Source organism: Lepus europaeus, chromosome X (assembly GCF_033115175.1).
Source record: "Lepus europaeus isolate LE1 chromosome X, mLepTim1.pri, whole genome shotgun sequence".
NCBI lineage: Eukaryota > Metazoa > Chordata > Mammalia > Lagomorpha > Leporidae > Lepus > Lepus europaeus.
Window position 1 is genome coordinate 50896443 of NC_084850.1, and position 25848 is coordinate 50922290.

The following is a 25848-nucleotide window of genomic DNA, read 5'->3' on the forward strand; positions in this document are numbered from 1 at the left end:
GAGTTTGAGGTCTGGAGTTGAACCCTGGATCTACTGTCTTATACATAGTGTTGACAGGGTCACCTCACTTCTCAGAAGCTGGTATCCTCATCAAAAAATGGGAACAGTGGGATCGGCCTTGTGGTACAGCGGGTTAAACTGCCACCTGTGACACCAGCATCCCATATTAAAGTGCCAATTCAAGTCCCAGCTGCTCTGCTTCCTGTCCAGCTCCCTGCTAACACACCTGGGAATGCAGCAGGAGATGGTCTTAGGTCTTGGGCCCCTGCACCCACATCGGACACCTGGATGGAGTTCTGGGTTTCTGGCTTTTGCATGGTCACGACTGTTGTAGCCATCTGGGGAGTGAACCAGCACATAGAAGTCTCTCTCTCTCTCTCCCTCCCTCCCTCCCTCCCTCCCCCTCCCTCCCTCTCCCTCTCCCTCTCCCTCTCCCTTACATGTACAAATACACACTCTGCCTTTCAAATAAATAAATAAATTTTTTAATAAAAAAGTGAAACAACACTGCACATATCTTAGAAAATTGCTATAAAATTAAATGAGAAAGTTTATATAAGGCAGTTAATGAGATACTTGCCTGGAATATATTAAGTGCCTGGTATCACCATCATGGAAGCTTTGGTGACAAAGAATAGCGAGCAGGAAGAAAAGACTGGGAGAAGTGAAAGGCAGCTTTGGACCTCATGTGCCATTCTCTGGGGTCTGCCTGTGACACCTGTTAGTGTTGCACACACATCCATGGGCACCGAGGGCAGAGCTGAAGTTCTAGGAGGGCTGCTCTCGACATCATGGACATCAGATATCCCAGGACTGCTGTGTGTGTGTGTGTGTGTGTGTGAGAGAGAGAGAGAGAGAGAGAGGGAGGGAGGGAGGGAGGGGGAGAGAGAGAGAGAGAGAGGGAGGGAGGGAAGGGGAGAGAGAGAGAGAGAGGGAGGGAGGGAGGGAGGGAGAGAGAGAGAGAGAGTTTGAGCTAGTGACTTGAGGTTCGAGGCACAGTTTTCTACAAGTCATCAAATCAGCTCTTCTTCAAGAAGGCTAGACTCTTATTTTTGCAGCTCCTTTAGTAATAAGGAAGCTGTTTCAGTCTGTTCCCAGAGCCCTCTGGTGCAGGGCCTGTTTCTGGTTTACCCAGGATTTGTAGTACCTGTTGGAGCAAGCCTGGTATTCAGAGTGGGAAGCAGTATCATTACCCAATGATATAGACCAGTGGTTTTCTGCTGCTGCTGCTTTTTTTTTTTTTTTTTTGGTTTTGCTTTTAAGCTACAGAGCCCAGTATGTAAAATAAATCAAAGAAAGCTTGGAAGGCTGCCACTTTTTGCCCTCTCTGCCTCCTGCAGCAGTTCTTAAAGGCATTTCTAAGAAAGTGGGGAAACTGTTTGCAAAACACAGCAGTTGGCTGTCTGAGTTGTACCAGCCTTTTACTGTCCGGGTCTCTGTTTGGGGAGGAGGACTGGCCCTGGCTGTATAAATAAGCAGGCATATTGTATTAAATAGGCTTCCACTGTACTAACGCAACACTTACCTCCTGTAGTTCCTCTTTGTCAGTGCTGCCCAAGCTGCAGCAGCTGACGGCCTTGGATGACACTCTGGGTTGGGGCTGACTGAATGTTTAGGGAGCACATTGTGTTGGAAGCAAAGTGTGTTCAGGAAGTATTTGTTATATTCTGAGCCAGAGGTAGTGCTCTTCCAAACATTTCAGTTGGTATAGAATCTGCTGCTTTTAATTTATTTTGCATGTGTGCAAACTCTTAAGACCGTGTTCTATGCGAGATCCACCTGTATATGTAGCCCTCAACCAGATGGCACAGCTCAGCCTGACACACGTTTTTCGACCTCTGCATCAGAGTCTGAGTTTGAACTGAATTGGATCTTTTCTCCTCTCTAGGCTGCAGATGCATATGTTGAATGGGGCTCTGCTGGCACTGCTGTTTCCTGTGGTAAACACCCGGCTGGTAAGTAGCCTCTTCTAGGAATGTGCCAGCAACATCCAAAACAGTGTTTACTCCGCCCCTTCGTTTTCCAGCACTTGTCCTCGGTCCATATGCCCGTGTGATTTTTATACATACAGATGTGTATATTATACACACACACACACAGAGTTAATGTTGATGTATGATGCAGTTCTGTTTGTATGCAGAGGGGTTTGATGGGGGTGGGGGTACTTTGTGGAATTTTGGAGCTACATTATGGGTTAAAATCAGACTTGGGGTACACCAAATATCCTATAGAAACATTTGGAAAGGTTTGGTGGGAAGGAAATGGGACCAGGCTCCACCCATTAGAGAGGAAGGATTTGCAGGCCACGTTGGGAAACTCATGGCAAGAAATCACCTATAAAATCATTCCTACCACTTTCTGTTGTTAGCTTACATTTGCCTCATGCATTAAGATCATGGTTGGAATCTTGAAATGATAATTTTTTGTATTGAATTTGAGGGTTTATGGGTTTTTTCACATAACAGTTGTCTGCAGGAGATAGGGCAAGCATTATGGCCTCTTGTTTTACAGAGAAAGAAATTAATGTTCAGAGAGTCACATAAATCCTAGGTGACAGAATTAGGAATGGTGCCCAAACTTCTTTTCTTGAGTTTGTTTATTTATTTATTTTTAAAGTTTTAAGTAGTTTTTACAGATTCATTGACATTCATAGATATCTAAGAACATAATAATATTCCCTTCTTCTCTCCCTTCCTTCCCTTTTCCCCCTCCTCTCCTCTTTCCCTCTCCCTTTCCTTCTTTTTTTTTAGTTTTTGAGACAACACATTTTAAATTTACAATACAGTAAAAAGGCTTAATACTTCAAACAATAAGAAGTATAACAAGTAAAAAGCAAAAAGACCCCAGTTTAATGGGAATATAGACAATGGCTATCAACAGTAATTGAGTGGAAAAATGACCATTTCACCCATATACAGTAAATTTTAAAGTAGTCACTATAGTAGTATGACATTCTGTTTTTTTTTGGGGGGTGAATACCTCAATCAGAAGAACTTGGGCCCCAGTATAATGTTCTTAACCATTGGCTGGACGGAAGTATAACACAGTGTTTTATAAAACTGTATTTGCAGCAGTACTAATACACACAGAGATTTCTTCCTTTCTCTTTTTTTGTTTTTTGATTTTTTTTCCCTTTTTAAAAAAAATTCTAGCTCCCACATATAAGGGAGAACATATGATAAAATCAAAGCTCCACTTTGCTCCTTCTGCAGATTTAGTCATTCCCTCCCCACAAATATTCATATCTACCCTTATTCTCTTTATGCTTTTCTAGATGCATATTGTACATCAGGAGAAATTAAAAGATAAAGATCTAGGGTGCCAGTGGGACAGGAGGAATAAGTTCTAAAGTTTTGTAGCACAATGTGATAATCATGGTCAACAACAGATGATTTGTATTCCCAAGCCACTAGTACAGAGGATTTTGAATGTTCCCAACACAAAGAAGTGATGACTGAGAGGATTGATATCTCAGCTGTGGTCTGATCATTACACCTTATATACATATAATGAAATGACACACCACACTCTACTAATACATGTAGTTACTATGTGTCAGTTAAAAATAGAACAAGATAGGTTTTGTAAAGAGAGACTATAGGAGAGAGAAAGCATTCATCCAAAGCGTGAGATCTTGAAACATCACTACGAGCAGACTTTAAAGAGTTGGCAGAAAAATGACATTAAAAATAAGTATTTTGTAAAATTGTTGAGATTTGTGCAGGTTTTCATAATATGTATTTTCTGTGAACTTTTAAAAATATTTTTCTTTAATTACTAGAGAGGCAGAGAGAGATACAGACAGAAGGAGAGACAGAGAGTACTTCTATTCACTGGTTCACTTCCCAAATGCCTGCAGTGGCTGGAGCTGAGACAAGGGCTGGTCTGGAGCAGAAGTTGAGAACATAATGCCAGTCTCTCCACAAAGGTGACAGTAACCCAGTTATTTGAGTCATCAGCCAGGGTCTGCACCGGCAGGAAGCTAGAGTGTGGAACTGGAACCAGGACTGAAACCCAGGCATTCTGAGATGGGACAGAGATGTTCCAGCTGCTGGGCCTTACTCCTGTTTGCTCTATGAACTTTGTGAAGATCTCTCAGAGGCTCCAGGCTCACCTAATTAGTTTGATTTAATCACTCCACAGTGTCCACATATATCAAAATATCATGTTGTACCCCATAAATATATATGTAATTATTTGTCAAATAAAAAAGCAGACAGCATCAGGGACACCGTGAGCCGCCTCGGAGATTCTGAGGTCAGGATCTGTAACAAAGCCTGGGCTTGTTTTCAAAAGAGCCTCGGGTGATTTCTTCCATGGAGCTAGGGGTTGAGAGCCACTGAAGCTGGATGGCCACAACAGTCACCCAGAGGGCCCGTGAAAAAACTGCCACTTGCCAGGCCCCGTCCCCAGAAGGTCTGATGGACAGGATGTGAATGATGGCTGCAATGAACGCTTGCATCAAGTCTCCCAAGGATGCCAAAAAAGCACTCCTCAGACAACTCTTGGGAAACTGGTGGTCTTGGTGCTTGCAACTCAAGAGCTAACTCCTTGCATGGTTGCTACTTGTTTCAGGCCCTGCTGTACCCCATGCTTCCCTGGGTAGCTTATGTAGCCTCAAACCTTTTCTTTGGGGAGCCCCAGTCACCTTAGAGGTAAACCATTGAAGCTCCTGCTGAGAGGTTCCTCACGATGGGGGCGGGCAGGAGGGGTTTCCCTGTCTTAATAGGCAAACTTCATTCCATTCCCCATTTCCCTGTGAACCGGGATCAGCAATGCAGGCTGCTGCCGTTGGTACTGCTGCTCTCCCTTCTTCATGCCCTGTGGTATATGACTTGTCTGACTTGACCTGGTGAACTGTAGAGTCAGAACGCCTGCCTTGCTCTTAGAGCTAGCAGGGATAATACCAAAGAAAGTACAAAGAAACCACATTGAAAACATAAGCTCATGCTTTTTATTTTACAAAAAAGGGCTCATTTTATGTACTACAGTGTTGTTCTTTACCAACGCAGGGACATGGAGCAGTGTTAGAGCAGATGTAGTTACACGCAGCCTGAGAAATGGCTCCAGTGCTGTCTTAGCCCATCTCTCTGCTCAGCTGGCTCCAGTTTTCTCCAGAGATGGAGAGGTCAGGCAGATAGAGAGTGGCTTTCTCTAGTTCACACAGCTCTGTTGAGATTCCAAGAAGGGGAAGGATATTAGAAAATCTCCCCGGGGCTAATCGAGTTAGTGATTCTGAGTGTGAGTGTTTCCAGCGCTCACACCCACCACTGTGGTCAAACAGTCAAACTGCCATCAGTTTGAAGTGGTCATTGTCCCTCTAGATGGGCTGCTTGAGTTCCATCCACACTGGGACGTTTCTCCTAATGAATCCTGAATAACCTTTATCTGGCAGAGCCATTGAGCATAAGCAGAAGTTCGGATTCCACTGTACAGGCATGGGAATAAGGGCCAGTTAAGTTCCTGAGGTCTGTTTGAAAGCCAGTGGTGAGGTTCGTGTTCAGTCCATATTGTTACTCCAAAGGTATATTAATCTTTTTTTTTTCATTGCTACGATGAAATATCTGAAGCTAGGTACTTCTAATGAAAAGAGGTTTATGTAAGCCCAGTTTTGGAAGCCAGGAGCCCAGACAGCATGATACAGGTTCTGGTGGGGGCCCCACCCTGGCTGCATCACATCACGGTGGATGGCATCATGGCTGGAACACTTGCAAGAAGAAAAGATCACTCTCTCCCTGCTCTCCACTTTCCTTACCCTCTCCCTTTTCTTTCCTCCTCTTTCCCCTCTTACAGTAGACGTGCTATCGAATCTGTTACATTCACAGCTAATACTTTCCAAGTACATGTCAAGCTATAGCCAGCTAGCTGATCAACAACGTTCGACATTGGAACTTTGATGGGCTGTCTCTGAACTAGTGGGTCCAGTCACTGGTGAATCTTTGCACTCCTTTTCTAAAAGGAAGCTGAGAAAAGTTTGGAATGTCTCCATTTGCATGCGTCTTTGCAATTGGTTTTGATCTGCTGCTTTCAGATGATTGAAGACTCCTCCTGGACAACTCTGGGCTGTAGGGTGTTTTGCTTTCCAACCCCTTAGCTGAGTTCAGATTGACTTAAAATAAGACTCAGGAATTGGCAACTTTCTTCTTAAACCTGATGATCCAATTAGATCCAATTAGGCAGGAAGCCAGCTTTTGACTCCTCTTTCGTCCTTCCTTCTTGGCCCTTTATATTTTTAATCCTCCCCCCCCCTTTTTTTTTTGCTCATTAGCAGTAATGAGGAAGCAAGAAAAATAAAATGAACTAATTAGTGTATACGCCAGTACTGCAGACATACATAAACCCACATACATAAAGACAGAGTGAGAAGGAGTTGGAGTGAGTTGCCACCGTCAGCTAGAGGATTTGGGGTCAGCGGTGAATTTCCATGTGCAGTGTTCTGCCCTCTGACTCACTGGCACTGGGATTTGCAGACCAGCTAGAGAGTGCCCAGGTTTCAGTTCTTCCTGGTTCTCCATCTTCACAGCTGTCACCCTAGAAGAAGGACCCCGTATTCCAATGGCCCATATCACAAGTAAGTGCCCCTTACAGCCAGAATTCTGGAGGGCTCTTTCTGGATTCAGATGAAGATTCTTAAGGGCAGTTTCCAGTGATGTGCCCTTTTGTTTCATGGAGGGAAGGAGGGGAAATGCAGCATGGAACTATCGATTATTAGATTAGCAGAGAGCGCAAAGCTTGCATGATTTAATCTTAGCTTCCAGAAGGGGAATTTAGGAGGATAAATGACTTGCTTGAGAAGCCAGGGAGGGCACCCCTAGAACCCAGGTCTCCTGGCTCAGACTTCAGAGCTCTTTCCTTATTTCATGGCTGGAATTCACAGCCCATCTGCACGCTGGCCAGGCAGGATGCTGGATGGAGGTGGTTTTTAGCTTCCTTCCATCTAAAAGCATTCAGTCATAGACTTCTTTGAGTTGCTGAAGAGAACTGTAGAGCTTTTTCTAAATCAATGCATACATATTTTTGCATACAATTTCAGAAAGGATGGAGACCACCACTTCCCCTTCTCTCCCTCCCCTCTGCAAGCCCATCCATGGATCCCATGTTAAGAGCACTCTACCCAGGCTGTCAGTAGTTCTTTGTAAGTTGTTCTTTGTAAGTTCTTTGGAGAATGGATGTGCTATCTGGTTTATGAATTCCTTGTTATAGCTGCTGACCTTTTGTCCTGATGGGGATGCTGGCTCCTGCTTTGCTAAGAACATGCTCTAGTCCGGTCCAAACCCCCTTGTAGAAAGTAAAAGCCAAGAGGTGGGAGAAAAGTAGGGTGCCCACTGAATCTGGTTACATACTAGATTTTTAGTTACAGTTCTTAACCTTGGAAAGCTGGTAATCTGAATTTGGAAAAAAGCTTGAGGCCTGTGCTGCATCCTCATGCCTCAGCCTTTTTTTTTTTAAGATTTATTTATTTATTTGAAAGGCAGAGTTACAGAGAGGCAGAGAGAGAGAGAGAGAGAGAGAGAGAGCGAGAGCGAGCGAGCGCGAGCGGTTGTTCATCCACTGGTTCACTCCTCAAATGGCCACAACGGCCTCAGCCGGGCCGGTCCAAAGCCAGGAGCTTCTTCTGAGTCTCTCATGTGGGTACAGGGGCCCAAGGACTTGGGCCACCCTCTACTGCTTTCCCAGACCACAGCAGAGAGCTGGATTGGAAGAGGAGCAGCCGGGATTTGAACCAGTGCCCATATGGGATGCTGGCACTGCAAGAGGCAGCTTTACCTGCTGTGCCACAGCTCTGGCCCCCATCCTTCTGCCGTTCGCCAGCTAACCCCCAAGAGAGTTTCTTCTGAATATTATTAATGGGGGAGACTGGACATAGACAAAAACTTCAGATGCTGTCAGTCCCTTTTCCAGACCAAAGATTCTGACCTGATTTGTATTTGCAACTGTCTTCTACTAGAGGTAAAAGAAGAATGAAAATGATTTTTTTCATCAAGCTTCTTTTTTCTTCAGGCCCAGAGCCTTGAGTTTATCATTAGCTCATTATCAAAATTGCCCATGGTTGTGTATCCGTGTCAGTTTATCACATTTGTTCTTTTTTTTTCTCCTCCCCTTTCGTACAGTTCTGTTTCCGTTGGATTATTCTTTTGAATGTTCATAACTCTCAGACTGAGCTGAAGAGATAGGTAATGATTTTATCATGACTGCGACATCTCCTTATCACTCATGAACATTATCTCAATGTTCTTGGGGTGTAACCTTGGTGCCAGCATACCTTGTGCCCATGTGTGCTACCGGGAAAACTGCTGTCACCAATGCAAATAGGCCTGAAAATATCATTCTTTGCTAATTGGCACATTGAAATGTGCCAATTGACCTAGAAAAGTTATTTTTGTGACTGGCAAATTGAGCTATTTTTAAAAGTTATGGTTTGTAATTTGGACCTGAGCTGGGGACAAAGTGTCCGTTTGCTTTTTGAGGGTACTTAAAATATAAAAAGCTTGGTTCCAGAAGATTCCTTAACTTCCTGAAGAGCTGATTGAAGTACAATTGTACCTCAACCATCTACAAAGGCCAGTGTATATCTGGTCAGATAAGTGCACAGTGTCTTAACATGTGGCAGATGTGAGGTTACTGGTCCAAACCGAATGTTAGGGATGACTCTCAAATATGCCCAATTACTACCTTTATTTTTATATTAAACCTTGAGGGTCTTACATCCCCCAGGAATCTAACTTGGAGCAGTTTTCTGTGTCAGGTGTTGTGCTGTGTCCTGCAAAGGATGCACAACAGACCAGGCACATTCCTGGTTCACAAGGAACTTGGAGTTGGAGTTGGTATCTTGGTACAGAGGATTAAGCCACCACTTGCCATGATGGCATCCCATATTGGAACAGCTGGAATCCCTGCTAATGCTCCTGGGAATGCAATGGATGATGGCCAACTGCTTGGACCCCTGTCACCCACATGGGAGAACCAGAAGGAATTCTGGACTCCTGGTTTTGGCCTGGACAAGCCCTGGCCATTAAGGCTATTTGGGGAGCAAATCAGCAGATGGAAGATTCACTCTCTCTCTTTCTCTCTCTTTCTCCCTATCCCTTTCTCCCTATCCCTTTCTCCTTCCCTCTCCCCTCCCTATCACTCTGCCTTTCAAATATATAAATCTTTTTTTTTAAAAAAAGCTTGCAGTTTCCTTAATAAGGAATAAATGCTTGAGAATTACGCCAGTATTCTAGTTGAAATTATGAAAAAGGCAAATCGCAAGGTTGTTTGGGCTTAATTGTTAAATTGCAGTTGCTCCTCCAAGTTCCAAGAAATGGGAAGAGGATTAATACTAGAATTTATCTAGCCCATACAATTTGCTGGGTGATTTGCATACATATTTTCATTGATTTCTCATAAGAACCCCATTTTACATATGAAGTAACAGAGATTCAGGGAGGGTAAGTGATTTGCTCAGTTACACAGTTTATTAGCTGACGGTAACCTTGTGTCCTTTGCACTCTTACACACAATCTCCTGGGCGTGATCGTTGGATCACAGTCCAGAAAGGCTGCACGGAGAAATAGAGCCCAAACTGCATGTTGAAGGATCGTTAGAATGTGCATGCAAATTGCCGAGGGAGAAGGCAGTTCAAGCTAAGGGAATGCTCTGGCCTGAATGTAGGAAACAGTCAACTTAACATTCATATTTCTTTTTTATAAACAATCCAAGTTTATAAAGAGAGAGAGAGAGAGAGAGATTGAGAGAGAGAGAGAAAATGAATGAATCTCATCTGCTGTTTTACTCCCCAGATGTTTGCCACACCTCTAGCCAGGTGCCTAAGCCAGGAGCCTGCAACTCAGCCCAAGTCTCCTGAGTAGGTGGCAGGAGCCCAATCACTTGAGCCATCACTGCTGCCTCCCACGGTCTGCATGAGCTGAAAGCTGGAGTCAGGAGCTAGAGCCACGTATCTAACCCAGGCAGTCTGATACGGGGTGCGTGTTAACTGGCTGAGCTTTTGAAGAACAAGGTGGGGAGTCATGGATTCCAGTTGTACATACATACATTACCGCTTACTTTGAAATCCCTGAAAGACATCCGTGCTTGGTCCCTGCTGTCTGCCGCCATGTCTTTAGCTTGTATAGTGTTTACATTGGGTGTATGTTTCCTGTCTTTGTAACCTCTGCTAGTAAGAATCCCTTTCATGTGGACGGGACTTTGCAACCAGGATAACTCTTTCACAGATATCTCACTGCATTGTAGTTGTGAAGAAGATGGGCTCCGGTGGGCCCCTCCTAGGGGTGTGTATATGTATGAGGGGTGGGGTGGGGTGACGGGGGGTTGTCACAGAGACAGAGGGATGAAGGAAGTGAGAAAGTGGAGGGAGAGAGTAAAAGGTAGGCTCAAAGAAGGAGGGAGGGACGGAGACAGAGAGACAGAGAGACAGAGAGAGAGGAGCCAGCATTGTGGTACAGTGGATTAACGGATTGCCTGAAGTGCTGGCATCCCACATGAGCTCTGGTTCGAGTCCCCATTGCTCTGCTTCAGATCCAGCTCCCTGCTGATGTGCCTCAGAAAGCAGCAGAGGATAGCCCCAGCGCTTGCACCACTGCCACACATGTCAGAGATCTGGATGGGCTCCTGGCTCCGGACTTCGGCTCGGCACAACCCAGGCTGTTGCAGCCATTTGGAGAGTGAACCAGAAGATGGAAGACCTCTCTCCCTCTCTCTCTAACTACTTTTCAAGTAAATAAATAAATCTTTAAAGAGAGAGCATGAGAGAACAAACTTGGGCGAGTTACTTAACCTCTGTGGACTTCAGTTCTGTCATGTAGAAAATGGGGGTAATCTAGTGCCTACCTCATAAAGCTTTTCTGAAAATTAAATTAGTGAATATGGGGCCAGCGCCGTGGCTCAACAGGCTAATCCTCCACCTTGTGGCGCCGGCACACCGGGTTCTAGTCCCGGTCGGGGCACCGGATTCTGTCCCGGTTGCCCCTCTTCCAGGCCAGCTCTCTGCTATGGCCCAGGAGTGCAGTGGAGGATGGCCCAAGTGCTTGGGCCCTGCACCCCATGGGAGACCAGGAGAAGCACCTGGCTCCTGCCTTGGGATCAGTGCAGTGCGCCGGCTGCAGCGCGCCGGCCACGGCGGCCATTGGAGGGTGAACCAACGGCAAAGGAAGACCTTTCTCTCTCTCTCTCTCACTGTCCACTCTGCCTGTCAAAAATAAAAAAATTAATAAATAAATAAATAAATAAATTAGTGAATATGTATAAAGCCCATAGCACAGCACCCTTAGCTCTTAGTTATTAGTATATGATCCTCACCAAAACCCCCGAGGTGGCTATTAGTATCTTTATTTTACAGACTGAACTGTAGAATGTTAAAGTAACCGATTCAGGGGTACTTAGGAAGTGACAGAACTGATGAGAACTTTGGTCTTTCTGATACCAAAGGTATGGTTTGCCATCTTCCTTGTTCCTAATTATTTAGATTGGTTTTCAAGGATTAAGTCAAATTAACTTCTTGTAATAAAGTCTAGACAAGATTTTAGAGCAATTTTCAGAGTTATTTTTACTTTCAGGTTTTTTTTTTTTTTTGGTTACAAAAATAATATACACTCATTGAAAAAGTAATCAGATGAGCCTAAAGAAAAAGCTAAGTGTCTTTCTCTACCAACTCACTCCAGGGGTAAATTTTGTCAATGGTTTGTGTCTTTGCATACTTCTCTTTGGCTCATACATGCAGACAAACATTTTTATATTTCTAGGGTTATTGGTTTTTTCAGTTCAGATTTCTTATAACACTGGGATTGCACTATAAATAATGCCAATGTATTTTCCCTTGATCCTAACACAAATATTAGACAGTGGTGATCTCTTCAGGCATGGATGTAACACATTTTTTTTCTTTTCTTTATTTTAAAACTTATCTTTAAAATTTTGAATCAACATGTATTATTTGCACAATTTTGAAGTATACAACATCTCATCGCATATTCATAGCTTAAACTGACCATACCAGGCTCACAAAAATACATATAACTCTTTTCTGTAGTTTGGTTGAACTATATGTTCAGCCTATCCGCCAGGTTCCTTCTACTGCGTCATAACTCTTCTCTCTTGGCGAAGAGTCTTTTGCTTTGTGTCTGCCCCCTGCAGGATACCCACAGCTAGAATAATTGAATTCCCCAGCTCACCTGAAACCTCTCCATTGCTCAGGGAAAACCTGGGGATCCCCCTCACCTATGTACTGGGATTTTGAGTGTGAGGATAAGAGGGGGTGGTAGATGATATTTTCACAGGTGGATTATTTTTTTCATTCACTAAAAATAATACTGTTTTCCTGATTACAACAAAAGAATGGAAAATTTGTGAAACACAGAAACACAGAGTTTAAAAAAAGATTCAGTGACCATCAGTACGAAAGTGGTTAGTTTTCCATACATTGAAAAAAATCGGGAGACTTTTGGCCTTCTTTGTCTTTATAAATCTATAAATGATTTCTTCGTGCATGTGAGTGTGTGTGTGTGTGTGTGTATTTCATACTGGAAAAAAACAGAAAATATGGAAAAGTACCAGAAGGAAGCAGAACTCATCAAGCAGTATCAACTATGAACGTTGTTTGCTGTATATTCTGGAAGTCTTTTTATTTCTGCACAGATGTTAAGAGTTAGAATAATATAGTGGTTAAAGGTTCTTTTTTTGGAGCCAGCCTGTTGATGACTTTCTGGCTGGCCCCTTCTGCCTATAGCCATGTGATCTTGTGTAGGGTGCCTAAGCTTTCTAACTTCATTTATCTTTTTCTGGTTTTTAAGTTTAAAAAACTTTATATCTTTTCATTTGTTTATCTGATAGGTAGGTGGGTGGGAGTGGAGAAAAAGAAATATCTTCCACCAGTTCACTCCCCAAAAGTGCCTGTAGCTCCCAGGGCTGGGCAAGGCTGAAGCCAGGAGCCAGGAATTCAATCCAGGTCTCCCAGGTAGGTGGCAGGGATCCAAGTATTGAATCCACACCTGCTACTTTCCAAGATGCACGTTTGTAGGAAGCTGGAGTCTAAAGCAGAGCCAGGAGTTAAACCCAGGCCCTCTGATGTGTGGATGCTGGCATCCTGTGTGGTGTTTTAACCCCTGCCCTGTCATTTTCTTGTTTGGAGAATGGTGCTCAGTTGAATGGAGGTAATGTAGGGTATTCACTTAACTGAGAGCCTGGCGTATAATGAATAATCACACGCTGTGTCACCAGTGCTGCTAATATTGTCTTCAACTTTGACAGGGGGTTCCCACTGATGCACCCCATTTAAAAAAAATCCAGAGAGTTATTGTAGAGAGAGGGAAAGATGAGTTTGATATTTTCCATTCGCTGGTTCACTGTTCAGATGGCTGCAATGGCCAAGGTGGGTCAGCCCAGGGTGTACTAGGGGCCAGGAGCTTCCTCCGGGTCTCACATGTCAGTGCTGGGGCCCAAGCACTTTGGGCCATCTTCCCCTGCTTTCCCAGATGCATTAGCAGAGAGCTGGACCGGAAGTGGAGCAGCCAGGACTTGAACTGACACCTAAACAGGATGTTGGCATTGCAGGCAGTGGCTTTACCCGCTGTGCCACAACAACCGGCCAGATACACCCTTTTTGATGTTAGTTGTCAGAGCTTTGACCCCAGCTCCCTGAGCTCTTCAATGTCCTGAAGGGGGCTTTGTTTCAAAATTAGCCTTGCTGAGTGAGATTAAAATTCCCTGGCAGGCTTTCTGGTCCACACTGACTAAAACCGCCTCTGTTTTTTGCATTTGAGTTCCAGACAGCCTGTTTGATTAGGGAACTGGCTAACCCCCTTGCCGTGTCCTCGCTCACCACGGACAACCTAGTCCTGCTCCTGTCATGGTTGGGGTTTTTGACTAAAATGGAACGTCCAGACCTTTTGGGTTTGTCGGTAGGCCCAGGCCCCTCAGCCCGTTCAGTGGCTGAGTGAGTGAGTGTCGGCAACAACGTATTTGCCTCCTGCGCTTACTGATTGTTGGCCTTGTTTCTGGCTTCCTAAAATGGGATTCGAAGGAACAGCCTCTCACTGTCTTAAGCAGTGTCTTCCTCTGCATCTCGAGCCACTCGACCTCACGATGTTCCCCTGTGCGACTGAAACTTTATCTAGTAGATAATTTTCTTCCCTCCAGCCTGTGGACCAGTGATTCTCAACCTGAGCTGCACAAGGACTCGCCAGAAGCACTTTCAAAATATACCCACTTTTCGGGCCGGTGTCATGGCTCAATAGGCAAATCCTCCACCTGCAGCGCCGGCACACCGGGTTCTAGTCCCGGTTGGGGCAACGGATTCTGTCCCGGTTGCCCCTCTTCCAGTCTAGCTCTCTGCTGTGGCCCGGGAGTGCAGTGGAGGATGGCCCAAGTGCTTGGGCCCTGCACCCGCATGGGAAACCAGGAGAAGCACCTGGCACCTGACTCCTGGCTTCGGATCGGCACGGTGCGCTGGCAGCAGCACGCCGGCCGCAGCGGCCATTGGGGGGTGAACCAACGGAAAAGGAAGACCTTTCTCTCTGTCTCTCTCTCTCACTGTCCATTCTGCCTGTCAAAAAAAAGAAAAGAAAAAAAATATTTGCCCACTTTTCAAAGCACCCCAGGCCACTGTTGTAGCACAGCGGATTAAGTTGCTGTTTGTGACTCCAGCATCCCATAAGCTGCTCTCTGTCTGATCCAGCTTCCTGTAGATACACTCTGGGAGACAGCAGGTAATGGATCAAGTACTTGGGACCCTGCCACTCATGTGTGAGAACTGACTCCTGGCTTCGGCCTGGTCCACATAAAATTCTGTTTTATAATTTTCACCATACAGCCTTTATACTTTTTGTTTAATTTCTTCTTTGGCATTGTAAATAGAATTATTTTCTTAATTTCACTTTTAGATTGTTCTTTGCTACTCTGTGGAAATACAGTTCATTTTCTGTACTGATCTTGTATCCTGTCACCTTTCAGAACTCACTATAGTATTTTTTGTATATGGATTTCTTAGGATTTTCTAAATATAATGTTATGTCATCTATGAATGGAGATAGTTCTACTTCCTCATTTCCAATCTAAATCCCTTTGATTTCTTTCCCTTGTTCAGTTGCCCTGTCTAGATCCTTCAGTATCATGTTGAAAAAATTGGCAAGAGTGGACCTCGCTGTCTCATTCCTCATCTAAGGTGGGAGGAAGATACTCAGTCTTCCACCATTAAGTATGAGGTTAGCTGTGGGTGTTTGTTTTTTAAAAGATTTATTTATTTATTTGAAAGTTGGAGTTAGAGCGAGCAAACAAGCATGAGTGAGCTTCCATCTGCTGGTTCACTCCCCAGATATCCCCAACAGCCAGGGCTGAGCAGGCCAAAGCCAGGAGCCAGGAGCTCCATGCAGGCCTCCCACTTGGACCCAAGGACCCAAGGCAGGGTGGCAGGGACCCAAGGACTTCGGCCATTCTCTGCTGCTTTCCCAGGCTATTAGCAAGGAGCTGGATCAGAAGTGGAGCAGCCGGGTCTTGAACTGGCACCCATTTAAGGGATGCCAGTGTTGCAGGTGGTGGCTTTACCTGCTATGCCACATTGCTGGCTCCAGCTGTGTGTGTGTGTGTGTGTGTGTTTTATAAGTGCCTTTATCAAGTTGAGGAAGTTCCTTCAGTCGTTTTTTAATTTAATTTCCACTGACTTATTTTAAGGTTAATTGATGCATAAAATTGTGGTACCATGTGATGTTTCAATACATGTATACAAGATGCAATGCCTTCAGTCATCTTTAATAAATATGTATGGTTTGAGGATTGAGGATATGGATGTTTCTCACCATGGAGGTGCTCAGTCAGAGTTTAGCATTGCTTGCGCGGGTAAAATGTCACGTTTTCCCAGAGGAGGCATTATGATGCCTCGGGGGTTCAGAGTCATCTGTGTTCAAATTAACATGGAAGCGTATTTAAAAGAACAGTTGAAGCTGCCAGAATTTCAGTTAAATGCAGTGATACTGCATTGTTTTCAGGGAATTACAAAGACATAAAGTGAAATTTCAGAGCTGGCATACAGCAGGAGCTCAGTAAATGCTTACTGGATAACTGGTATACCTAGAAGAGGTGTGTTAGCTCAGACTGCCATAAGAAAACTCTATAGATGGGGTGGCTTGAAAAACAGAAGTGTATTTCTCATCGTCTGCAGTCTGGAAGTCTGAGATCAGGATGCCTGCTTGGTGAGGGCCTTCTTTCTGGCTCCCACATGACTAACTCCTCTCTGTGGTCTCACATGGCAAGGTGTGAGAACAAGCTGTCTGCTATCCCTTCCTTTTATTTATTTATTTATTTGAAAGTCAGAGCTACACAGAGAGAGGAGAGGCAGAGAGAGAGAGAGAGAGAGAGAGAGAGAGAGAGAGAGGTCTTCCATCTGCTGGTTCACTCCCCAATTGGCTGCAATGGCCGGAGCTGCACCGATCTGAAGCCAGGAGCCAGGAGCCAGGAGCGTCTTCTGGGTCTCCCATGTGAGTGCAGGGGCCCAAGGATTTGGGCCATCTTTCTACTGCTTTTCCCAGGCCATAGCAGAGAGCTGGATCAGAAATGGAGCAGCCGGGACTTGAACCGGCCCCCATATGGGATGCCGGCGCTTCAGGCCAGGGCATTAACCTGCTGTACCATAGCACCGGCCCCTGCTATCCCTTCTTGTAAGGCGGCTAATCCTGTCATATGGGCCTCACCCTAGACTTCCTACCCTAATTTCTAAAACTTCAACTCCTAATACCCCCATATTGGAAGGTGGGACTTTAACATATAATTTGGGCTTGGGGGCACAGCATAGACATTCAGCACATGACAGTAGGCTAGAGTGTTACACCTGCCAGGTGTAGCACAGCAGATTTGAAATTTTAAGATTCATTACAATCAAGGGACAGAATAGAGGTCACAATTAGACATTTATGATAATAGCCACCTTGAGTTGAGGGCTTATTTTTCTGCATAGAACTCATCTGTGTTCACTACTTTCTTTATCTCAGTTAATCTGCACAACCATGGAAGGTAGTGATCTCTATAGAGGAGGAAACTAGGGCCCAAAGAGGTTAAGTCATTGATCTTAGAGCCTTCAGCTAGTAAATGGCCACACTGCACCCTATTAGAAGCTATGTTTCTGTAGGACCCCACCTTTCTCATTGTACCCTGGGGCTTTGTAACTCAAAGTGGGAGCTTGTTAGAAATTCAGGATCTTGGGCTTCATCCCAGACCTACAGAATGAGACTCTGCATTTTCCCAAGACCTCCTAGGGATTGATACACAAGTGAAAGTTTGAGAAGGGCTAGAAAACAAGATTTAGAGAAACCAAAGTGAGCAATTCAGATGGTAAGGCCCAGAAAGGGGAAAAGAGTAGCCTTAGGTCACATTGCCAGTGAGTGGCAGATCTGGGCTTTTGACACCAAGACAGGTGCTCTTTCCACATCCTCTGTTGCCTGAGTGCTGCATGTGATGGCCTTGCTTAGCTGCAGCTTTAAGAGGAGACTGAAGGGTGTAGTGTAGCAACTGACCTTTGCCCAGTCTCCTCAACTGTTTAACAGGAGTAATAATATTATCTACATGGTAGCTGTTGTCAGCATTCAATGCACTGGTGCTTTATTGCATGGCCATTAAGAAGCTTAATGTAGTGTTGGGTTGTGTGGACACAAGAGGGACATACAGAGCTCCACAACAGCAACACTGTCCTGCCAGCCTCCCCGTTTGTCCCACAGACCTAGATCCTTGAGGGAAGCCACTAGAGACTTTAAGATAAGCTGAAAGTTTAGAAAGCCAAGGGAAGCTTGCTCACTTCTGGGTCCCAGCGCTGCATGGACAGCAATTGAGGAAGCTTCAGTGATAGGAACAGGTCAGAGGAGCTGACTCAGCAAAAAAGGTTGGGACAGAGAAGCTTCTTAAGCCAGGAGGCCCTGTAATGTAGTGGATACACCTGACCATGGGTTTGAGGGTACTTCAAAAAGTTGATGAAAAAAATGAAGCTAAAAATGTCAGTTTATTTTGGAGCAAAATGATTTCAACATCTATGCATATTTTTTCTCTATATGCATTTTCCATATATTATAAAAATATTCTTCCACCATACATTTTTGTACCAGAATAAACTCAATTTTTAAATTTCTTTTTTTTATTTTTAGATTTTTTCCATTTTCTTTTAAATTAGTTTTTAAAATTTTAATTAGTTTTTAACAGTCAGTAGGGTTTGTAGGTACAGTTCTAGGAACATAGTGATACCCCCTTCCTGCCTCCCTTCCTCCCTCCCCTTTCTCACTCCCACCCTCCTTTCTTTTTGTATTCTTTGAGACAACATACTTTAAATCTACATTATAGTAAAACGGCTTAATATTTCACCAAATAAGTAGTTTAACAAGTAAAAAGCAAAAAGACCTGAGTTTAGTGGGAATATAGACAGGGGCTGTAAATAATAATTGAGTGGAAAAATGAACACTTTTAAAACAACTTTATTTTCATTTTATTTGGAATAGACACAGACACACACCGCCACACACACACTCAGAGAGCATCCACTGGTTCACTCCCAAAATACCTACAACAGCCACAGCTGGGCCAGGCTGAAGCTCAGAACTCCATATTAGCTCCCAATTGGGAGGCAGAGACTCGAGGATTTGAGCCAGCTTGCTGCCTCCCAGGATGTGCGTTAGCAGGAAGCTAGAGCAGAGTGAAGGCAAGGTGTGGCTTGAACCAACACTCTGATATGGGATGAAGGCAGGCCAAGTAGCTGCTTAACTTGATATACTACAATGCCTGCTCTAAACTCAAATTGTAATTCTATTTTCCATGAAGTTTTGGAAATAATATTGTATTATTTTATGTATCTATAACTTTATATTATAGAACTCAGAAAGTATGTACAATGATAGAGAAAATGTCCATGAATACATGTGTCGCCTAGTTCAACAATTGTCAATGTATAACCTATATTTTTTTGGTCAGGATACCTCTGCCTCCAACACAAACACCTATCCCTAGATTATTTTGAAGGAGATATAATGCCATCTTAACTGTAAATATTTCATTGGGCATTCCTAAAATATAAGAACTCATTACTATAAGTTCCCTAATCCAAAAATCTGAAATCTGAAATGCTTCGCAATCCAAAAGTTTTTGTATATCAATAGGATGTCACAAGTGGAAAATTCCATAGCTGATATCATGTAATGGGTCTCAGTGGAAGCACAGGCACCCTAAAACTATTGTATAAAATTACCCTTTAGGCTATGCCAGGTGTACATGAAACCTAAATTAATTTTGTGTCTGGACTTGGTTCCTGTTCCCAAAATATCTCATAATATATGCACAAATATTCCAAAATTTAAAAAAATCCAAAATACTTCTTGCTCCAAACATTCAGAATAAGGGATATTCAACCTGTACATGTGTAAGTCTATGTACATAAAAGATCATAATACTATTATCATACCTACCTTGTAATTAACACTAATACCTTAATATCATCAAATACCCAGTCAGCAGAATCTGGGCTTTTAATTCAACCAGACAACATTTCCAGTCTTCCTTCTACATCATCAGCAGCGCTTCTCAGAGCATATTCCATATTGTAAAATGAGGAAAGTCATATATTTCCCTAAGTCTTCAACAAGTAAAGTGGCATGTAGAGTACTTAGCACAAGGCATGACACATAGCAGTGAGTGCTCAGTAAAGATTAACTAAGATTATTATTTATTAAGAGCAACACTGTAAATTATTGGAGTTGCTATGAAGGTGCCTTTGAGAATGGTTTTTACTTGGAATTGAGAAGCAGATTTGGAACCCAATAAAATATCCTTGGAAAAAGTAAAAATGAACAGCCACAAACTTCCCAAGTGGCTCAAAACGCTATGAAAGATGTGGGCTAGCAACTGAGAAGTGGAGCTAGAAATGATAGGGTGCTTGTAATTTCTCTCCACTGCAGGTAACTGATTTCCTCCCATAGTTCCTGTTCATTGTGGTAGTAGAGTGTGCATATTGGACAGTTGGGCTTCTCCTGGGCCAACTATTCAGGGCAGGAAGGCTGCTGCAATGGAAGGGCTGCGGGCCCCCAGATTCCTGGCTTGGGAGAGGAAGCCACAGGTTCCCTGTGTGCTCATGGGCTTAAAGCCCCATCTTGTGGGGAATGCCCTGAGCAACTGTGCACCTGGGCTTGGAGTGTGGGCCATGAGGCAGGCTCATTGTGTTGTTCTGTCCTTAGAAACGTTCCCCTGGTTCAGGGATGGGCTTGCTGTCTGCCTCCTGATTCAGGCATCAGCTGGAAGCTTTTTAATAGAAAGAAAACCCAAAGGAGAAATGATACGGTATCTGAATTTAACCTGAAGTGAGAGAACACCAGATGTTGCATTATGTCTGAAGGTTCAAGGGAGGAAAAGCAATTAGCAGCTGCTACTGATTTAGCAAGAGACACCTGCTAAATGAAAATCTGTAAAACTGGCCAGACTTGGCATCACAAGTGCCTACACTGCTTCTTGGGCATTTCTGGGAGTTGTAAATTATGTGGGCTCCAAATGGCACTGAGGGGCTCTAAAGCAGCTGAATATGTTCATCTAGACCAGGAGAGTATTCTCTTAAGATGGCAGCAATTCGGAGCAAATGGAGAGGAAGAAAGGAGAATGAGTATTCTGGAAGCTGCCTGATTACTCTACTTCTGGCCTGGCTCCCAGGCTGTCCTCTCAGGGCCATGCCCTAGAGGCAGAAGGGCCTGCCAGAAGGATGGGGGACTCCTGCCTCCCCTCCCCTGCTGATGCACAGCACATCTGTCTTCTCTACCAAGGGCAGTGAGTCTCAAAGCAGCAGGAAAACTCAGCTCTGAACTCAAGGCAGCTCCTGCCCTGGGGCAATTATAGACTTGGCTTCAGCAGCCATGTGAGCATCTTTTGTTGAGTTAGGCATCCATGAAGAAAGGCTTTAAGGATCTTCAGGGTGAGGGTGTGTGTGTGTGTGGGGGGGGTGGGTTCATTGGGGAGGAGGACACAAGTTTCTGCAGGGAGTGGGGTGTTCCAGATATGACTAATGGGGAAAAAAGTCAATGTGTAGGTCATCTAGATGATGTTGAAATCATTGGGCAACGCCCATGTGTGCCTCATACCGCATTCACCATATGTAAGTGTTGTTTCTTAGTCTCCAAAGTAGGCCAAAGGTCAGTAACTTGGAGCAAAGGGATAAACTATGTTCTGTTTCTAGTCTTGAGCAAGGGGATGGCAGCATTCCTTGTGGACCAGGGGCCAGAGGGTGCTGTCGGCAGATGCATGGCTGGAGCTGTCTTGAGAAAAACTGCCTGGAGCCTTATCTGGCAAGGTGTTTTAGTGTGGGTAAACAATGAACTCAGGGCCAGCACTGTGGTGTATTGGGTAAAGCCGCTGCCTGCAGTGCCAGCATCCCATATGGGCACTGGTTTGAGTCCCAGCTGCTCTACTTCTGATCTAGCTCTCTGCTATGGCCTGGGAAAGCAGTAGAAGATTGCCGTAAGTTCTTGGGCCCCTGCACCCGCGTGGGAGCCCCAGAGGGAACTCCTGGCTCCTGGCTTCAGATCGGCACAGCTCTGGCTGTTGCAGCCATCTGGGGAGTGAACCAGTGGATGGAAGACCTCTCTCTTTCTCTCTGCTTCTCCTTCTCTCTCTGTGTAATTCTAACTTTCAAATAAATAAATAAATCTTAAAAAAAAGACAATTTGTAGTTCAGTTGTGGAACCAAGGGAAGATTCTTTTTGTCCTTTGACTAAATAGGCCCTTAAGTAAGAATAGTCATGGCAAATGTTTTAATTCCACTTCCTCTGCTTGACAGTGCCAGTGCAGTTGGAAAAGGAACATGGAGTTAAGGGTAGAGGAGGAGCTCAGGTCCCCAGCTTGAATTGAGGGAGATGCACCATGCCTGGTCAGGGGAGAGAGCATACCTTTTAATTAGTTCCAACAAGTTGAATAACACCAGGCTGCCACTGAAAGAGGGTCAGGGCCTTTGTGATTGGATGCAGTACACTAGGTACACTTATGGCTCTTATTTTTTTTAAAGATTTTATTTATTTATTTGAGAGATAGTTACAGACAGTGAAAGGCAGAGAGAGAGAGGTCTTCCATCTGCTGGTTCACTCCCCAAATGTCCGCAACGGCCGGAGCTGCGCCAATCCAAAGCCAGGAGCCAGGAGCGTCTTCCAGGTCTCCCACATGGGTACAGGGGCCCAAGCACTTGGGCCATCTTCTACTGCTTTCCCAGGCCATAGCAGAGAGCTGGATTGGAAGTGGAGCAGCCGGGACTCAAACCAGCATCCATATGGGATGCCGGTACCACAGGCGGAGGATTAACCTACTGCGCCACAGGGCCAGCCCACTCATGGCTCTTATTAAAGCAACATTCACAGTCTAAGCTTCACATCCACTAAATGTCACTCACACATCCATTAAAGGTATGTTCCCATTACACTCTTTTTTTTAAAAAAAAAAAAAGGTTCATTTATTATGTATTCAAAAGACAAAATGACTGAGAGGGAGAGACTGAGAGAAAATCTTTTATCTACTGGTTCACTCTTCAAATGGCCACAACAGCAAGAGCTGGGCAAAGCCAAAGCCAGAAGCTGGGAACTTCATCCCAGTCTCCCATGTGGGTGGCAGAGGCCCAAGTACTTGGACTGTCCTCCACTGTCTTCTCGGGGTGTGCATTAGCAGGGAGCTGGGTCATAAACAGAGTAGCTGGCACTCAAACTAGCACTCATATGGGATGCTGGTGTCACTGGTAGCATCTTAAGCTGTCGTGCCACAGTGCCAGTCCTTTCTATTACAGTCTTAATAATTCACTGGCATGGGTGCTAACTTTAAAATGATCTCTCAACCACAGAACAGCTTTTATATTTTTCTCTTTGAAACCAAAGACATGTAGGTCTCAACTCACTTGAGGAATAATGTGCTGGCTAAAGGGAGAATGCCCCTTCATTCAGTAAGATGGCCTATGCATGGAAGTGCCAGGCCTTACAGAAGGGATGTTTTCTGGGGACCTCATAATTGAAGGAGGTTCGGTAGGGCCTGAGACTCTACTCATTCCCAATTCCAGCACACACAAAAGAGCCTGCATCTCAGCACAGGTATGATTGCTGTGTGTCATTTGGACTGACACATTTGGGTACAGATTTTAAGTACCAGTTTAGAGTGTTTTGTCTTTTTCTATTCCTTCTAGATTCTCCCTCCCTCATTGATTGGATATTTCCTTCTTATTCCACTTGCCCCCCCTCCTGTAGAATTACACATGCTTATAGTTGTTATTGTTTTAATGATTATCATATCAATTTTAACATAAATACCCAAATCCAGAGTCAATCAGTATCCTTCTTTTCCCCTCACATAATACAAGGACCTTACAGCATTTTGCTGATTAACCGCTTTATTTTGATATGTCACATAATAAAACTCACACATTTAAATACACAGTAGAATGCTTTTTAATATGTTCACAGCATTATGTAACCATCACCATAATAAGTTTTAGAATGATTTTGTCAGCCCAAAAGAAGCCTGTACCCTATAGTTGTCATTTCGCTATCTTTCTACAGGCCTCCACAGCCCTAAGCTGCAACCGATCTCATCTGTTTCTCTCTGTTGATCTGTTCTATAAATTTAATCGAAATGGAATTTTATAATATTTTTCTTTTTTGTATCAGACTTCTTTTACTTAGCATAGTGGTCTCAAGGAACATCTGTGTTGCAGAACCTATTAGCACTTCATTCCTTTTTATTTATTAGTGTTCAACTGTATGGATATATAATCATTCATCAGTTGATGGACATTTGGATTTAACTTTGAGTATATCTCCAGGAGATTTACCTGCTAGAAAATGTAATTTTCCATGGAAAATAGAATTAAAAGATAGCATTATTTTCCATTAATTTTTTGAAGATCTTTTGTATATTTTGTGGACTAGGGGTGTAACCACTCTTCTGTGTGTGGGTTTTATAACATTTAATCCACTACCCTCCTTTTCTGTACTTATGTGGCATATAGTTTCATTTGCATTGTTTTAGCTTTTCTTTTAAAAATAATATGAAACTTTATTAAGTTTCCTTCCTGTTTCTTTACACGTTTATCACTTTTCTTGCTCACCATTTTTTCTTTCATCTCAGATTTCCATCTGGCATGAGTTTACTGTTCTTGGAAGTATATCCATTAGAATTCTCTTTAGTGATGATCTACTGGTCTTGGCTTTTCTTTTTGTCTTATTTTAGGACTTCTTTTTATTTGCTTGAAAGAGATACAGTGTGTGTGTGTGTGTGTGAGAGAGAGAGAGAGAGAGAGAGAGAGAGAGAGAGATTGAGAGATTTCATCTGCTGGTTCACTCCCTAAATGGCTGCAACAGGTGGAGCTGGGCCAATCTGAAGCCAGGAGCTAGGAGCCTCTTCCGAGTCTCCCACGCAGGTACAGGGGCTCAGGCACTTGGGCCATCTTCACTGCTTTGCCAGGCCATAGGAGAGAGCTGGATTGGAAGAGGAGCGGCCAGAACACAAACTAGCAGCCATATGGGATGCAGGCGCCACAGGTGCTGGCCCCTGGAAAATCTCTTTAAAAATAAGATATTTTATTACCAGAAATGAATGTCTGGGTCTTGTTTTCTAACTCTTTTATGGATGTATCCTTACTCTCAGGGACAGACAGGAGGACATTTTAATTCTCTCACTGGTTGTCAGTCCTCTACTGAAATGTCTCTAAATAAGTGGATGAGTACATACTGCGTCTCTAATATTTCGAGAAATCAGAAAACCCATTTAGCCTATCGTGTAGCTACCCAAACCTTGATAGTAGTGGCTTTGAGCCCTTGAAACATGATTGAAATCATATTTTAATTTCTGAGCCCTTCTAAACCCTAGAAGCCATCATTTGGGGTGAGATGAATAGTAAGATTATAAGGTACATGAAGGCAGGGGCCATTTGTATCTTGTTCATTATAGTTGGTACATAATACATATTTATGGAGTGAATAAATTAGCGAATTGATGTCTGAAAGGTCGTGTAGGTAGACTACAGGGTTGATCAGTTCCTATGGCAAAATAGAATATTCCAGGTCTAGGCTCCCATGGTGGGGGTGGAGGAGAAAGAATATCTCACTAGCAGGGATTCAAGCTATCATGTATTTGGTCATTTGTAAATCAATTTTCAAAGTCAGAGTTTCCCTCTATACCATAAAGGGATTCAGTACACAAAAAGGTAATGTAGATCAGTGGTAAAGAGCATGTCCTCTGGAGTCAGGTCACCTAGTTTCCATCCTGGCTGTGTAAGTAACCTTGGGCCCGGTACTTAACCTCACTGTGTCTCAGTCTCCTTAGGTGTAAAAGGGGAATTCTAGAACCTACCTAATAGAATTGTTGTAGGAATTAGTTAATACTCATCAAGTACTTAGGACAAGTGCTTAGTTGGGACAATTTGCCTGGCAGAGAAGTGCTATATGCTAGCCATTATTAATTATTATTACTGTTATCATTATCTTTTTGCTGTTTTGAACACTAGTTATATCATTATCTTTATCAATATATCTTCCTGGGAGCTGCTTGCCATTGTTATGTGAAAACATGCTGAGGGTTTTCACACCTACCACCTAAGAGATTTGGATCCTGCCCAAATATAGTGTTTCTCCAAGTATGGGTTGAACAACCCTGCATGTGACTTTTCTTTGGGAACTTTATTAAAATGCAGATTTCTGGGCTCCATTCCAGTATTCTGAAGAAGGTTCTTTCTCTAAAATATCTATAATGAAAATAGTTTGCACATTTTCCCTGTGTTGGGTTAGTTAGGAACTGCTGCAGGTCTAAGTTTCCTATCTTTCCATGCAGATGGAGAATCTAGGAGCAGGCTTGGATTCTGGGAAGAGATAGAAAAGG

At 43.7% G+C, this 25848-nt stretch overlaps 1 protein-coding gene across 3 annotated transcripts in view; it reads left to right on the plus strand.

Annotated features, from left to right (window-relative positions):
- The window catches only part of TMEM164 (transmembrane protein 164), a 167903-nt gene that overhangs the window by 91510 nt on the left and 50545 nt on the right, over positions 1-25848 (plus strand). For all 3 annotated transcript variants that reach the window (XM_062183751.1, XM_062183752.1, XM_062183750.1), the window contains one exon: positions 1889-1955. In XM_062183751.1, coding sequence (XP_062039735.1) covers positions 1889-1955 — 67 coding nt within the window. The remainder of the gene's footprint in view (positions 1-1888; positions 1956-25848) is intronic.